This window comes from Nyctereutes procyonoides, unplaced genomic scaffold (assembly GCF_905146905.1).
Source record: "Nyctereutes procyonoides isolate TBG_1078 unplaced genomic scaffold, NYPRO_anot_genome, whole genome shotgun sequence".
NCBI classification, from domain to species: Eukaryota; Metazoa; Chordata; class Mammalia; order Carnivora; family Canidae; genus Nyctereutes; species Nyctereutes procyonoides.
In genome coordinates, this window is record NW_026575136.1 from 25,432,060 (window position 1) to 25,448,353 (window position 16,294).

Consider the following 16,294-nt stretch of genomic DNA (forward strand, 5'->3'; position numbering starts at 1 on the left):
TCAAATCATTTACAGAAGATGAGCAAAACATAAAGAGATAAAGAATATCTCTGAGGAGGTGAGATATTACAAGTCCTCTCTGGCCTCTTAAAGGAGTCCTTGGAACTGCCAGAAAGGGGGTCCACTGCAAATGTCTGAGTTGTTTTAGTTCACTCTCTTCAGACTCTTTGACAAGACAACATCTAGGGTATATAGAGGAACTCACCAGGTTCTCCCCAGGAGAGCTGGAACCCTGCAGAGCTACTGCCTGTCTCTGGAGAGAGTCCCCAGCAGAACCCCTCTCCTTCCCCATGGGCCTGCTGCATCAGAAATCATATTTTTGATGGCAGAGGTATGTACCAAAGGTGGAGGAGCAAAGGAGTCCCTAATTTGTGTATAAAAGTAGGGCTTGGAGATGGGAGGACATATATGCTCCTAATATCGGAGTTGGGTGAAATTTGCAATGAGTTTTTTTTTTAATGATAATTGACCATTTTATTTTTTTTAAATTCTTATTTATTTATGATAGTCACAGAGAGAGAGAGAGAGAGAGAGAGACAGAGACAGAGACACAGGCAGAGGGAGAAGCATGCTCCACGCACCGGGAGCCCGACGTGGGATTCGATCCCGGGTCTCCAGGACCGCACCCTGGGCCAAAGGCAGGCGCTAAACCGCTGCGCCACCCAGGGATCCCTGAAATGAGTTTTTTATGAGAAACAATATCATGAGTGATGAATAGGTATCTAGGTATGTAGTCCAGCTCTATCACTGTTAGGTCATTTTGTGGAATTACTATGAAAATATTTTACCATTTATAACATTTCCGTAAAAAAATAAAAAATAAAAAAATAAAAAGCATTCTGTGTTCTACATATAATAATACAGAAAACTAAAACATTGGCCAATCATGGATGTATAGACTGCAATTAGTTTCTGAAGTCTTTAAGACTATCCACCAAGATTTATTCATGGTCTATGGCTTTTTTGTTCAGTATTTTCTCAATACGATATGCACTCTTTAATTCTTTAAAAACATTTTTTTAAAATTTAAATTCAATTAGCCAACACAGAGTACATACTTAGTTTCAGATGTAGTGTGCATTGGCACCTGTTAATTCTTATAGCAATTACTAATTTAAGCAAACGTTAATCAGCAAATAACCTTTGATTCGGAGATCTAGTATTAATAGTTAGAATGAAAAAATAAATGCTTTAAACAGAAATACATTTAAATCATATTTATTTTTTCTATTAATATAAAAATATTTTAAAACACTTTTAAGATATTTGACAAGCTGCAGAACAGAAAAGGCCTGTCTAGCAAAATGTTCTCAAGGAAGCCTGAGGGGTCCAGTAAACAGTGCAGCAATCCCAGCCTGTGGCTGCAGGTACATATTCTTGTTTTGTAGGCACACTGATTCAAAACAGTATTAGGAAAAGATGTGCTTCAAAGAACAAAATAAAGATAAAGCACTGAGCACCTTTTACAATGCTGTAATAAAATATTCATTAATTCCTCTGTGTGAAAATTTGGGAAAAGATAGAAAGTAAAACTGGACATAAAAGGAGTTAAAATGGTGTTTATAAAGTAAGTTTTCTCTGACTCATGAAAAAACGGATTACAAATCCTCTAAGACAATGTGAAAGTTCATAGGTTTTATATCTGCCAGTGTCATCACCTGCTATGGCAGCTTCTTAGTTGTTGACTGAGATTTTGTATTACAGACTGACACGTGGTATTATACTGACATTGATCTCTTCTCTTGGAGTATGGTGCTGTCATTGGTATACCATGAAGTACTATCACACACAAATTATAACCACACTTCATTATGAACAGAAATTACAAAAGCACATTTTGCCAAACTGATTTTTGAATCTTCTAAATTGTGTTTGTTCACTCACCTGTCAATTTGAAAAACACGGTAATTTGCAGAGGACTTTTTTGTTATTAATGTTAGTAATGTTATAATTGAATTCAAAAGCAATTATTTTTTAAGAATGAGACTTAGAGCAGCAAAGCTTAGCATCAGCCAAAATCTACTGGCATACCACAGGCAAAAGGCCAACTCTACAGTAATACATAAAGGTTACTTTAAAAAAAAATAAAGGTTACTTTATGAAAAACCCAAATAAAAATTACTCTCAAAATATTTTGTCCATTAGAATTAGTTTACAAACAGAAATTTAAATTAAATGAGAAGACTCTAGGCCTCTGGGATAGGATCTTACAACTAGAAGACAGGAAATGTTAACACTGATTTTTGTGATGTTGCAAGTTTAACCAGTGACTTAAAGAATTCTGTCAAAACATGTGATAAAAGGTATGGGGGTAACAGATACTGAGTCTACAATTAAAAAATTATCCTTTAAAAATTCTTCCCTTGAATGAAACACAAATACCAAGCATTTTCTACCTTTCTGTCTCTAGAAATTCCAATGGGAATCCAGAAATGGAAAAAAAAAATTAAAAAAAAAAAAGGAGTGAAGGGACAACATGCATCTGCTGGTATATGATGGACACCCTGGAGACAGCACTAAGACGATGGTATGGGTGCACTCTGAAGGAGAATGGCAAACACTGGCCAGCACTGTTTCCACTAAAGCTTCAGGAAGTAACAGATCCTGACCATTTTCCTAGTGTTAGCATTTAGTAGTTAGAACTACTTGTAAAACCAGTGCTGAGAGTTGATAAATATTTATGGTGCCACCTGGTGATTTCCTTCAAGTTTCTCCATCACGGATTTTGGATGTGATCGGTCCGCCCCCAAGGGAGCACATCCTCCTTTGCATGTGTGGGGAATTGCACAGTTAACAGGTGCTCTGAAACATCAGTGAGAAGAGCTGCCAGCTAAAGGAAGAAAATGCAAGTGGAGAAAGTTTACTAAGCTTTTCGACAGATACAACCACTATTTCACATGTACAAAACCTAAAGAAAATGGAGGCTCCTTTATTCCAGACAACCTGTAAATTCAGAATTCCACATACAATTTTCTTTTTTAGGAGCAGAATATGGCTGTATATCAATATCCATTTTCTTACTGAATCCTTGATAAGAGTTTAGTTTAAAAGGCAAATGAGAAACAGGATCCAGATGTTGAATGATGGCTTCAGCAGCATCATATGAGGTGGCTTTTGGGTTTGCCATAGAGTTCAAGTTTCTTTGTCGTGAGTAGGTGTGCCAGGCCATTGAGCAACATTAGAACGATGGTCATGGACATGACAATCACATAGTGGCTAATGCTACAGAAGGAGAAAAGGAAACATGTTACAAGCAGAGAGAACACATATGGGAAAGAACATAAAATCCCTCTAAATAATGTTTCTAAATATACCATAAAATATATAGAATTACAAAAGCTATCAATGATTTTCTTAAAAGTTTATTTATTTATTATTTTAGTAATCTCTACACCCAACAGGGGGCTTGAATGCACTATCCTGAGACCAGGAGTCCCATGCTCTTCCGACTAAGCCAGCCAGGCATCCCATCAAAGATTTTGAAATACATATCAAATGTTAAAAAAACAAATTTGTTATAGAAGTAGTGATGAACATAAATAATATTTTGAGAAATCTCCAACAACTGTAATGTTATAAAAATGTCTGGTATTGGCAGTGCCTGTGTCTTTGTCATCAATAAAAGTATTGTCCCCAGGTTAAGTATTCTGATGTTTTAGAGCACGCTATCCTGTGCTTTGACACAGGAAGTACAGTTAGAAGTTGACACAGTTAGAAGTACTTTAACAAAACTACCAACCACAGATACACACGTTACCCAAATTTAAATTCAAGGAAGTAGAAGTTTTATAGTCAAGAAATCTAAACAAAGGAAAAAGGATACATTTCTTCATTAATCTCCAAGTCAAAGCTACTGTCTCCCAGATTTTGCTCTTTTAGAGCTTTTATCACTTTTAATACTCCAAATTATTTAAAACACCCTTAACATTTTAAACTACTTTAATATAAATAATAAATATTAAATATAACTTGATTTCTTAACAAGATAAGCTTCATGAAGGGCACCTGAGTGGCTCAGTTGGTTGAGAGTCTGTCTTCAGCTTGGGTCATGATCCCAGAGTCCCGGGATCAAGCCCGAGTCAGGCTTCCTACTCAACGGGGAGTCTGCTTCTCCCTCCTTGTGCCTGTCTGCGCACACTCTTTCTCTTACTTGCTCTCAAATAAATAAAACCTTTTTTTTAAAAAAGATAAGTTTCATAAAATCAGTAGGTAGGTGGCTATCTTCAAATTTAGTGGAAGTCTATAAAAGGTATTTCACAGATCACTTATCTCCTTACAGTGGCCTGAAATCACAAACTTTGGGCTCATTTAAGCTAACATTATTGGCAGGAAATACTTGTGAAGCTCATCATCTTTAAGCAGTGGAGCCATAGGGCATTCAGCTTGTGATCTCTTCCATCAATCAAGTCTTGGTATCATCTCAGCATAGCAGAGTTAAAAGAGCATCTAATTTCAACTTGAAATGAGTTTAGCTGTTCCCACTCTCTCCCTTAACTATTTTGACATCACTTAAATTAGGAATTCTCAAGGTGTACATGTGATGGTAGAGGGACAGGGTCTCTGTGTGGAGAGGCATATAGAGGCACAAAGAAGGCCTGCCTGTACAAGGGGTGATAAAAGGTTGACTACACTTTTAAATCAGGGTAATGGGCAGTAGAAACAGGCCATATCTGTTGGATGCACTGGAGAAGAAAAAGTTTGAGAATCATTGATTTTAATAAAGCTTAGTATTCACTGTAAGAGTAAAGATATTTTATGGTACTTATTAATTACATTTAGGAGGACATTAAAATAGTATTGAACATAATGAGAAGTTATCATTATATTCAGAGAGAAATGATACTTTAGTTGTCATTTGTATTTTAATAAGGTATGACAATAATGCATATGGGAACAGAGTCCAAATGAACACTACTATCAAATCAAACCAATCAAACTGATGATGCTGACTCTATTCACCTCATACCAAATACACTTAGAACATAAATTTTATAGTTATGAAGATTACCTCAAAGGAAATGCAGTTTAAGAACTGCACTAGTTTAAAAAATGCACTTCTTTCAGGATGCAATATAAAAGGCAGTACTCTGTAAAGTTTACAACCTGCTATGAATGAAGATACAGTATAAAAGATCAAAAGGAGAAAATACTAAATTGTAGCTCTGTCAGCCCAACTCAGTTTTATGACCTGGACAGGATATTTTTCACATGGCTGTTATAAGAACATCTGATGACATAAGGTTCTCCAGAAAACCACTGAGCTGATAGCTGCAGGCTCAGTTGATTATACAGACTGGAGTATATTCCTTTAAGAGTCTCAATTTAGTTCTGGTAAAATCTGCTCTGAAGATATATTTCTAAACATATTGGACTATACCCATAAACAGAAATAGTCTCATAACCTAATAATATATATAATCTTCATTTTTAAGAAACTATTACTTATTTGTTAACCTGAAACTAATAGCTTAGGAATCTCTCAAACCCATTTTGAAAACCCACTGCAATCACCATGATGACATTATGACCATTATAGATACTTGCAGACTATATTCATGGGGTTTGGTGAGCTCCCACTCCTCTCTGGAATTCTGGGACACATTCTCACCATTTCTGTATTCATAAAGCAATCAAGTAGTAAGGACAGAAGGACAACGTTCTACTCCTGTGTATAATAAGCATGTTACGGCTAACGTTATTAACTATATTACTAATAAAAATGAGTTTAGAAATAAAATTTGTCACAAAGGGAAACCACTACAGGAGCAAAATGCAAATAACTATGGATTCCATTAAGGAAACTCTGTCAATAGGTTTAATAACATCTGCAACATGACAAGAAACATGTCAGCGTTTCTTATATACATTCATACAGGAATAATTAGAAACCCAAAACTTAAAAGCAACATTCTCACAAAGAGAATGCAGAAAAAAGTACAATGGTGAAGTTTTGATATGTGAACCCTATTATATGGTGCTTTAGCTTTGAATCTTGAAGCATATTTTCTAGCCATTATCCAAGCCTTTTCCTGGCAATAAATTAGACGCGGACGAAGGTGCATGAACCACTCCTGCCCCTCAGACCTATACCACATGGCTCACTGAGGGATCTCTACTGCACAGGATACAAAGAAAAGATTATAGAATTCTAACTTATTGATAGGAGCAGCAGCAAATCAAAAACAGCCCCCTGCAGCCTAAATCTGGGCAATTAGATTTAGAAAGCCTAATTTCTCTAACTCAGATTTCATTTATTTCACCATCCCAACCCTCTCCATCACCCCCTCCACTCTGCAATTATTTTCCTTTGTTAAGAGGGCATTTTATGGACATTATAATGGAAGACAAAGAGTAAGGCAAGGAGGTATTTCTGCTGGGGTGACCAGGAGAATATGCGGGGAATTTATGTTCATTGCCTTCAGCCTGATGAACCGAACCTGAGCTCTGAAGTCCCCTATTACACCTGTCTTCGAGAAGGCTCTCAGAGCAAGTGTCCCATTTCACTAACAGGAGTTAAGTCTGTGAGGGCAAAGCACTGACACTGAGATGAACTGTGGTTTAAACTAACTTATTAACTGGCTATGCCCCATCACCTTTCCAACCCCTCTGGATTTTGTGGGGGTAATGAGTATACCAGGACAACAGACACAAACCAGGACTGTTCCAGGTAAACCTGCACATGTAGTCACTCTGTGTGTAGGGCAGCTCCCATTACAAACAAATACTATTACCACAAAATATTTGTACAGCATAGTTTTTACCCTGTATGCATTAATCAATCATATAATTTTAAATAAGTATCATCAATAAATTATAGTATTGAAACATACAGTTAATATCCTTTTCTCACGGCTAGTACTGCAGAGCAGGGGTCAGTCATCAAAGCATTCTTGACCTGCAAGTGCTAATGCACCGTTTTGTTCCCCTTGGTTTGAATGATGCTCAATGTTTGTCTTATGCATTTATAGTCTCTCTTTCTGCAATTATTTTGTGCTCTGATGAATACTTTATTCCCATGATGGTTATGCAAAGGAATGTAAGAAATAGGCCTGAAGGTACCAGGCCAGTGCCAGGAAGAATGTCATGCTAGATGTTAAATACACGTTTTGCAATGGCTCAAAGCCTCTTTTAAAAAAGATCAAGTGAGCACAGGCAACAAAAATAAAAATAAATAAATTGGACTACATAAAAATTAAAAACTGTTGTGCATCAAAGGATACAATCAACTATGGCTCATCGTTCTGGCTCATTGCCTCCTAATCAATATTTCTTTCTCCTTTAAGTCCTATATATATATACTTTAAGATTTTATTTATTTTATTTGAGAGAGAGAGAGAGTGAGCACTTGAGTTGAGGGAGAAGCAGATGGAAAGGGAGAGGCCAACTTCCCGTTGAACAGGATGCAGGTTTGGGGCTTGGTCCCAGGGATCATGACCTGAGCTGAAGGCAGATGCTTAACTGACTGTGCCACCCAGGGTCCCTTAAGTCCTATATTATTAAAACTTTGCAGTGAATGGTTCCTTTGGAACAATCACAAACAGGATGAGACACAAAGCCACTTTTAAGAAAGAGTTTATTAGAGTTACAAAACAAAAACTTTGGGAAATTCCCTGTAAGTAGAAGTGAGAAGCAATGGGAATTCTAATAGCCTTGACTACTGAAGTGCTGCCCTCTGGACCTGCCCAACCATTTACTAGTCTGTGACATAAGCAAGTCACAATTTCCTTAGGGCCATAGTGTCCTTATCTCGAAAATGAGGACAATAACTATATCTACTGTGAAGAATATCTACTTTATAGCGTTGTGATAAAGATCACATGAAATAATGTGTTGGAAGATATTTAAACACTGTAGCACAACACAAATGTTGGTCATTTGTGGCAGAGGTGTGACTGGGGGCAATCCTTTGACTGCCATCTGAACCTCCTACTCAAGTTTGAGCTTCTACCTTATTTTGCCTTTACCTAATGTAAGCAGATTCCCTGGTCTTGAACTGCCTTCATCATGTCTTATAGAACTCCTATCTCAAATAACCAATTGCTGGGCATGTGAACTCTGTGTTGCAATGCACAGCCTTGCTCTGACCTTGTGGGTAAATCTCTGCCTCTACTCTACTCTGTAAATAAGCTTAATCCACCTAGGCCCCAGAATTAATATATCTAGGGACATTCACTCTCCCACCTCCTTCCAATATCATTTACTCATGCTCATGAGTAAAATGAAATGACAAAATCTCAGAGAGGTGAGTGTATTCCATGTGGTTATTGCTGGTATTTCTCCTTTCCTTTCTAATTAAGCTTAGAAGAGTAGTCTATACTTAAAACTCTATTTCCTGACCTCTCATTTCATTTATTCATTTCCCTTTAATTTTTATCAGTCATACATGCAGTACTAAAAACATAAAATAGTGGAGAAAGATTTATAATGTAAGGTTTATAATGAAAATTGAGAATCCTCATTCCTCCTTACCCACTTCTCAGGACACTTCTGAGTACCTCCTCTGGCCACTTTTCTTTTTTTTTTTCCTCTAAGATTTTATTTATTTATTCATGAGAGACACAGAGAGAGGGGGGCACAAACACAGGCAGAGGGAGAAGCAGGCTCCATGCAGGAAGCCTGACATGGGACTCGATCCCGGGTCTGCAGGATCACACCCCGGGCTGCAGGTGGCGCTAAACTGCTGTGCCACCAGGGCTGCCTTGGCCACTTCTTTTTTTAGATCTTCTGGTAGTTACCTCCTTACCATGAATTAGTATCTTTATGTTGCTATTTATTGATACATCAATTTAAAACATTATATATTAAGTCCTTTCTAGGAAAGAGGAGAATTGAGCCTACTTACACTATGCTCTACTCATTTCACTTTTAGGTATTTTTTCTTCTACTAGTTTTTCTTCTATTTTTTCCGTATGAGTTGTCTTTGAAGGACAATTTATATGTAAGAAAATGGAACTATTTTAAGTGTCCAGTTAGATGCATACTGACACATGGTATGCCATGTAACCATCATCACTGTTAAGATAGAAAACATTTCTATCACCCCAAGAGTTTCCACATTCCCTTGTACAGTCAAGCTCATCCTAACCCTCAGTACTAGAGATGGAGGATGATGACATTGCACAATAGTGTGAATGTACTTAATGTACTGAACTGTACACACATAAAAATACTACATTTTATGAGAATATGTTCCAAACAAAATTCTGGCTTATGTCTAAAACGAAAAAAAACTTAAACTTTGGAGAGAGTAAGGAGAGGTATGTCAAACACAAGAAACACTATGAAGGATAAAAAATAGAACTATAGAATAACATCAATGCTAATAGCTGCTTTTACTGAAGCTTCTTAGATGCCAGGCACAGTGCTAAATGCCCTATGTGGACTCATCCATTCAGACGACTACATGAGACAAGGGAGAGATTAGAGAGATTAAGTTATTAGCTGATGGTCTTGCAGCTGAAAGGTAGCAGCAACTGTTTAAGCCCAGGTTGCTCTGGTCTAAAGCTCATGTTCTAACCCACTATTTTGTCTGGACACTTCGGCATCAGAGGGCTGGAGAAAGAGAGACATCAAAACTTCCCTTAAGCATTCAAGCTTAAGAGTAATGATAACAAAATGATCTAGGGACACCTTTTATATGCCTGGCACATATGGAATGAAGAAGATTCAAATTAGATGAGGCAGGGAGGCAAAGCTGTATATATATATATAAGAAAGTAGGACCAGGAGTGAGCTGCCTAAGAGGTAGGAACAGAGGACAGAATAGACTCTAAAAGAGTCTCATCCAAGTCTACACAATTCCCAGGACCATAAGTGAAATAAATATTGACTAAATGAAATAAAACCAGTCTATAAAAATGTATTCTTTCTCTGAATGCATTTGAAAACAAAAAAAGCAAAAAGATCAACTTTGCTTTCTTTCTCTAAAAAAAGAAATTTAACAGATTATGGCAATCATTCATATTCAAATCATAAAGAAAAAAACGACTTTTGGTCCAGATTATACTTTAACACCGTTGTAGGTCTCATGTGTTAAATGTTCTCATATTAAAGATTCTAAGAGGCAGATAATGATTATATGCAATTTAAGTTGCCATATAAAATCCATACTGTCACTGAGTGCTTCATTTTTCTAAAGAGACTGAAAGATTGTAAGAACAGATAACTCTAGGGCAGCCTCAGTGGCCCAGTGGTTTAGCACCGCATTCAGCCCAGGGTGTGATCCTGGAGACCCAGGATGGAGTCCCATGTTAGTCTCCCCATGTGGAGCCTGCTTCTCCCTCTGCCTGTGTTTCTGCCTCTCTCTCTCTCTCTCTTTCTGTCTCTCATGAATAAATAAATAACATCTTAAAAAAACAGATAAGTCTAAAAGTGACCGACTCTAAAAACCCAGATCAGATTCAAGCAAACTGTCCTATAGTCCTTTCCAGAGTTAGCATCTGTCCACACACTATCTCAAGAAAACATTTGGTAATGTGTTAATGCTAAGAATTGGAGAGACATGTCTCACTTCCAGAGGCTCAAAATAATTGGTACATGCTCTGTTTACCTCAAAAATCAAATTGGCATCTTCTACTAAGATACCAAAATTTTTTTTCACCGTACTTTTAAGAATTTCAATGTGAATATATACTGTACCTTGTTCCAATCTCAAGCCAGCTGCCATAATCCTTGACCAAGAAGAAAAAATGCTGTAAAATAAATACATGGCTCCATTAAAAAACAAAGGTATTTTGATTCAGATGAAAAACAATGTTATTTTAGGATTAAGAGTTTCAGATTTCTGACCTCTCATAATTACTATCTGACTAGAATCTGTAAGAATATGCCCTTTACAAAAATTTTTGCTTGGACTACATGAGCAATATCCTAAAAGCCACATGTAGCATTACCGTTCAATCAAATGAATACAAAAGTGACATTTATGAATAACTAAAAATAAAGATAACCAACTTAATTTTTTTTAAAGTATGCTGTAATGCAACATGGGGCTTGAACTCAAAACCCCAATATCAAAAGTCACAGGCTCTACTGACTAAGCTAACCAGGTGCCCCAAAGACAACCAATTTTAATAAAAGATACTAAATAATACCAAGACCTCAGTGAAAAAAAAGCCATATCATCCATTTATCAACAAATATCTACTGATAGCCTACTATGTGTGGTCAATTTCAGAAATATATTGGATATCTAGTTCAACAGAACACAAAAATGCTCTCATCTAAATCAAGTGACTAGGAATCTGACTGGGAAGTTACACTACTTGGGGTCTCTAATCGGTTCTAGCACACGATGTTATACATGAAGAATTAGCTCTACCCAAAAAGAAGTCTTGCCTTTGCCTTCAGTTACTTGGAGTGACTCCTAGGACCAAGAAATGTCATGCCCGATGGGAGTATTTTTGCCTTGGGGCCTTAGCCACTGGGCAGTCTAATAATGTGATTTATACTGTGGGCTTTGGGCCATGCGGTATCAGTTCCACCTTAGAAGGACTGAACATTAAAGGTCAGCCATGGGAACAAAATGTGATTGATCCTTATTAAAAAGTTGACACTGGGCTCTGGTGAGCCTCATTGGCATACTCCCTATGAACACCACACATTAATGCTGGAAGAGTAATGCTGACTTAGTAATTCTGACTCCACAGGAGAGGAGGACCAGAGCTCCACATCCGGACCCTTCCTAGACTCTGCCTTCTGAGGCTCCTCCCTTGGCTAACTTTAATCTGTATCCTTTCCTGTAATAAACCGTAACTGTGAATATGATGGTTTACAGTGAGTTTTGTCCTTCTAGTGAATTATCAAAGCTGAGGGCAGTTTTGAGAACCCCATGAACTTGAAGGTGTAAAATAGGTTCTTTTTCTTGACATACTACATACAAGAAGTCCACCTGCCTGCTCCTTACTCAGAGCTCAACTAGTAGAGCCATTAACTTAGTAACATCTTTCCACCTGAAAAGCTCCACTTCCCCTCTTTCCTTCCTTCCCTTCCTTTTCTCAATCTCAGAGAATGGTTAGAAAAATCAACATTTCAAGTAGGAAAATGATGTATTATCTAAATCAAAAGTTAGCTTTTTCTGTTAACTTTCTATGGAAGGCTCATTTCAGAACAATGCGCCGTAGAAGAGTAAGGTATAAAATGACAGGTTCAAATAAATCAAGTAAAGAGACTTTTGACATCTTCAAAAGAACACCATTTCTGCATAAGTCATATAAAAAGAAAGTAATTTTATATGTGTAAATTATGGCATCACTTATAACTTAATACCTAAAGATTTCACATGCAGAAATGCATTCAGATTTCTCTTGATTAAATTAAATCAGCACTTAGCTTCTCAATCTTTATACTAAATATCCAATAATGTCTTACCAAAGCCATAATGTCTGATATGATGAGAACCATGAGAAAAAGGCTGGAAAAAAATAAAGGAAGATTACACATAATAGAACAGGCGCATTTTTAAGGCACATTAAAATAAAAATGAGAATAATCAAATAATCCTCTATTAGTATTTTTGCTTCTGAGAAATACTACTTTAGACAAGAGCTCTTTTTGCATTATAATGAGCAACTAACTGTCCCAGAGTGATGGGCTGGAATTCAAAAATGCTATTTAACATTTTGAATATTTATTTTGATAGGAAAAGGACATGAATTATGATATTTATTTATTTATTTATTTATTTATTTATTTATTTATTTTGGAGGGAGCGAGGGAGAGAAGGAAGGGCAGAGGGAAATGGAGAGAATCCCAAGCAGGCTCCATGCTCAGCGCAGAGCTCATGTGGGGCTTGATTTCATGACTCTGAGATCATGACCTGAGTTGAAACCAAGAGTCAGATACTTAATCAACTGAGCCACCCAGGCTCCCAGAATTATGATTTTTAATTAAACTTTTTATTTGAGATAATCACATGTAATTATATAATATAGAGGGATCTCATGTACCCCTGGCCTAGTCTCCCTTAAGGTAATATCTTATAAAACTCTAGGACAATATCACAACCAGGTTATTGACACTGTTACTGTCAAGATAAAGAAGGTTTCCATTACTACAAGGATCCCTCATGATACTGTTTTATAGCCACATCTATCCTCCCTCCGCTGAACTCCTGCCAAATCCCTAACCCCTGAAAACCAGTAATCTGTTCTCCATTTCTATAATTTTGTCATTTCAAGAGTGCTGCATAAGTGGAATCACTCATATCACTCTTTGTAAACTGTTGGGATTGTGTTTTTTTCACTCAGCATAATTCCCTTGAGATTCATCTAAGGTATTGTGTTAATAGTTTGATCTTTTTTATTGCTGAGTGGTACTCCATTTATGGATGTACCACAGTCTGCTTAACCATTCAAACACCAAAAGACATTATAAATAAAGATGCTATAAATACCTGAGTATAGTTTATGCAAACCTAAGTTCTCATTTCTTTTTTTTTTTAAGATTTTATTTATTTATTAATGAGAGACACAGAGAAAGAGGCAGAGACATAGGCAGAGGGAGAAGCAGGCTCCATGTAGGATACCTAATGTGGGACTTGATCCTGGGTCTCCAGGATCATGCCCTGGGCTGAAGGCAGACACTTAACTGCTGAGCCACCCAGGCATCCCTAAGTTCTCATTTCTTTAGGAAAACTACCATGGAATGTAATTGTTAGATCTTATGGCTGTTGCATGTTACCTTTAATAAGAAACAAAAACTCTTTTCAGAGTGGTTATACCATGCACGTACCCATCTGTAATACATGAGAACAATTAATGATACTTCACTGTGGTTTTAATATGCATTTCCTTAATCATTAAGGATGTTGAACAGCTTCACCCCATCTATACATGCTCTCAGATCTTTTGCTCATTTTCTCATTAAATTGTTTGGTGTGTACTGTTGAGTTTTAAGAGTTCTTTATATATTCTGGATAATAGCCCTTGGTCACATACATAGTTTGTAAATATTCTCTGTCAGTATGTAGCTTGTCTTTTCATTCTCTTAAAAGGGTCTTCTTTTTTATAGAGCAAAATCTCTTAATTTTGATGAAGTCCAATTTATTAATTTTTCCTTATATGGATTATGGTTTCCGTGTGAAGCCTAATTCTTTTCCTAGCCCAAATCTCAAAGATTTTTCTCTTACACTTTTCCTAAAAGTTTGAATCTGTGGTCTATTTTGAGTTAACTTTTATGTAAGGTGAAAGATTTTCATCAAGATTTTAAAAAACACAGCATACCTACTTGATTTTCATAACAAGGCAATGAAGAACATAATGCTCATGTGTAATACAGAATCCTAGCTTTCTGATTTGCAGAAGAAATGGAAAAATTTCCCTCTCCCATTAAGGTATCATAGCAATTAGGTAATAAAAGGGAAAAATGCAAATCCTAAAGTATTCTCAGATTTTAAAATTTCTATATAGAATACAAAGGTGCAAGAAAACTGTAGATTTCCCTCATTTCACAAGTTGAATGTTCTAAAAAAGTCTTTCCTCCAGGGAAAACTCATGTGATCAATTACTGAATTGCATTACACAGTTCCATTTCAACTGAGCCAGTTGAAATGACTAAGCCACTACGCTTAGTCTAAAATCATCCTTGATTTCTTTTTAAGACATAACTGTTTTTCGGGTATCACTGAGGGGCTCAGTGGTTTAGCGTCTGCCTTCAGCCCAGGGCGTGGTCCTGGAGTCCCGGGATCGAGTCCCGCATCAGGCTCCCTGCATGGAGCCTGCTTCTCCCTCTGCCTGTGTCTCTGCCTCTCTCTCTCATGTCTCTCATGAATAAATAAATAAAATCTTAAAAAAAAAAGACATAACTTTTTCTAGTTAGAAAAGGTCTGAAAATACAGTAATGGAACTCAATAATTCACAAACACAGACATATATAGCACAAGTCAGACATCATATCTAACTGAAGTGTTATGTATCATTCAAAACAAGTCTGATATAACAGACATACAACAAGTGCGTTACACTAAGAGTTTGTGGAGGACACAATGATAATTCAGTACAACCTTCTATCCAAAGCACCGATTCTCAAAGTAACAATCCCAAAGAAAGCTCTGTTTAGAATAAACTTTAATGGTTCCAATTACTGAATCCATTCCAATTTACACAGCCCCAATTATTACAAAATGCTTTCCTTCTTTGAATCAGAATCAGTGAAACAAAAATTCTACCCTATGGCACTAGTTCTTCTGAGACAAGATGAAAAAAATAATCTACACATTTAATGTAAGCCCTATCAAAATACCACCAGCATTTTTCACAGAGCTAGAACAAACAATCCTAAAATTTGTATGGAACGGCTAAAGACCTCAAATAGCCAAAGCCTTGAGAAAGCAAAGCAAAGCCTGAGGCATCACAATTCCAGACTTCAAGCTATATTGCAAAGCTGTAGTCATCAAGACAGTATGGTACTGGTAGAAAAACAGACACATAGATTAATGGAACAGAACAAAAAATTCAGAAATGGACCCATAAATATGTGGGCAACTAATATTTGACAAAGCAGGAAAGGATATCCAATGGAAAAAAGACAGTCTCTTCAACAAAATGGTGTTGGGAAAACTGGAAGCAACAAGCAGAAGAATGAAACTGGATCCCTTTTTTACACTATACACAAAAGGAAATTCAAAATGGATGAAAGACCTAAATGTTAGACAGGAAACCATGAAAATCCTAGAGGAGAACACAGGATTTGACATTGGCCATAGCAACTTCTTAGACTCATCTCTGGAGGCAAGGGAAACAAAAGCAAAAATGAACTACTGGGTCTTCAGAAAAAAGGCTTCTTGGGGTGCCTGAGTGGCTCAGTTGATTGAATGCCTGACTCTTGATTTTGGCTCAGGTCATGATCTCAGGGCTGTGAGACTGAACTCCACAACTAGTGTGGAGCCTGTTTAAGCCTGTCTCTTTCCCTTTTCCTCTTCTTTTGCCTTTCACTCCCTCTCTGCTTTTCACTCTCTTCCTGTCTGGAAAAAAAAAAAGGATAAAATGTTTCTGCACAGCAAAGGAAACAATCAACAAAACTTAAAGGCAACCTTCGCAATGGGAGACGATATTTGCAAACGACATATCTGATAAAGTGTTAGTATCCAAAATCCATAAAGACCTTATTAAACTCAACACCCAAAAAACAAATAATCCAGTTAAGAAATGGACAGAAGACACAAATAGACATTTTTCCAAAGAAGACATACAGATGGCTAACAGACACATGAAAAGATGCTCAACACACCCATCAATAGGGAAATATAAATCAAAACTATAAAGAGATATTACCTCACACCTGTCAGAATGGCTAA

The 16,294-nt window shown here is 36.8% G+C and overlaps 1 protein-coding gene across 6 annotated transcripts in view; it reads right to left on the minus strand.

The window, feature by feature from the left end:
• Positions 1-1,202: 1,202 nt before the first annotated feature.
• LOC129495546 (GPI ethanolamine phosphate transferase 1) overlaps positions 1,203-16,294 on the minus strand; it is a 109,863-nt gene continuing 94,771 nt past the window's right edge. For all 6 annotated transcript variants that reach the window (XM_055303164.1, XM_055303166.1, XM_055303168.1 and 3 more), the window contains 3 exons: positions 12,370-12,412; positions 10,639-10,691; positions 1,203-3,222 (listed from right to left, as the gene is read on the minus strand). In XM_055303164.1, coding sequence (XP_055159139.1) covers positions 3,099-3,222; positions 10,639-10,691; positions 12,370-12,412 — 220 coding nt within the window. In that variant the 3' untranslated portion in view covers positions 1,203-3,098. The remainder of the gene's footprint in view (positions 3,223-10,638; positions 10,692-12,369; positions 12,413-16,294) is intronic.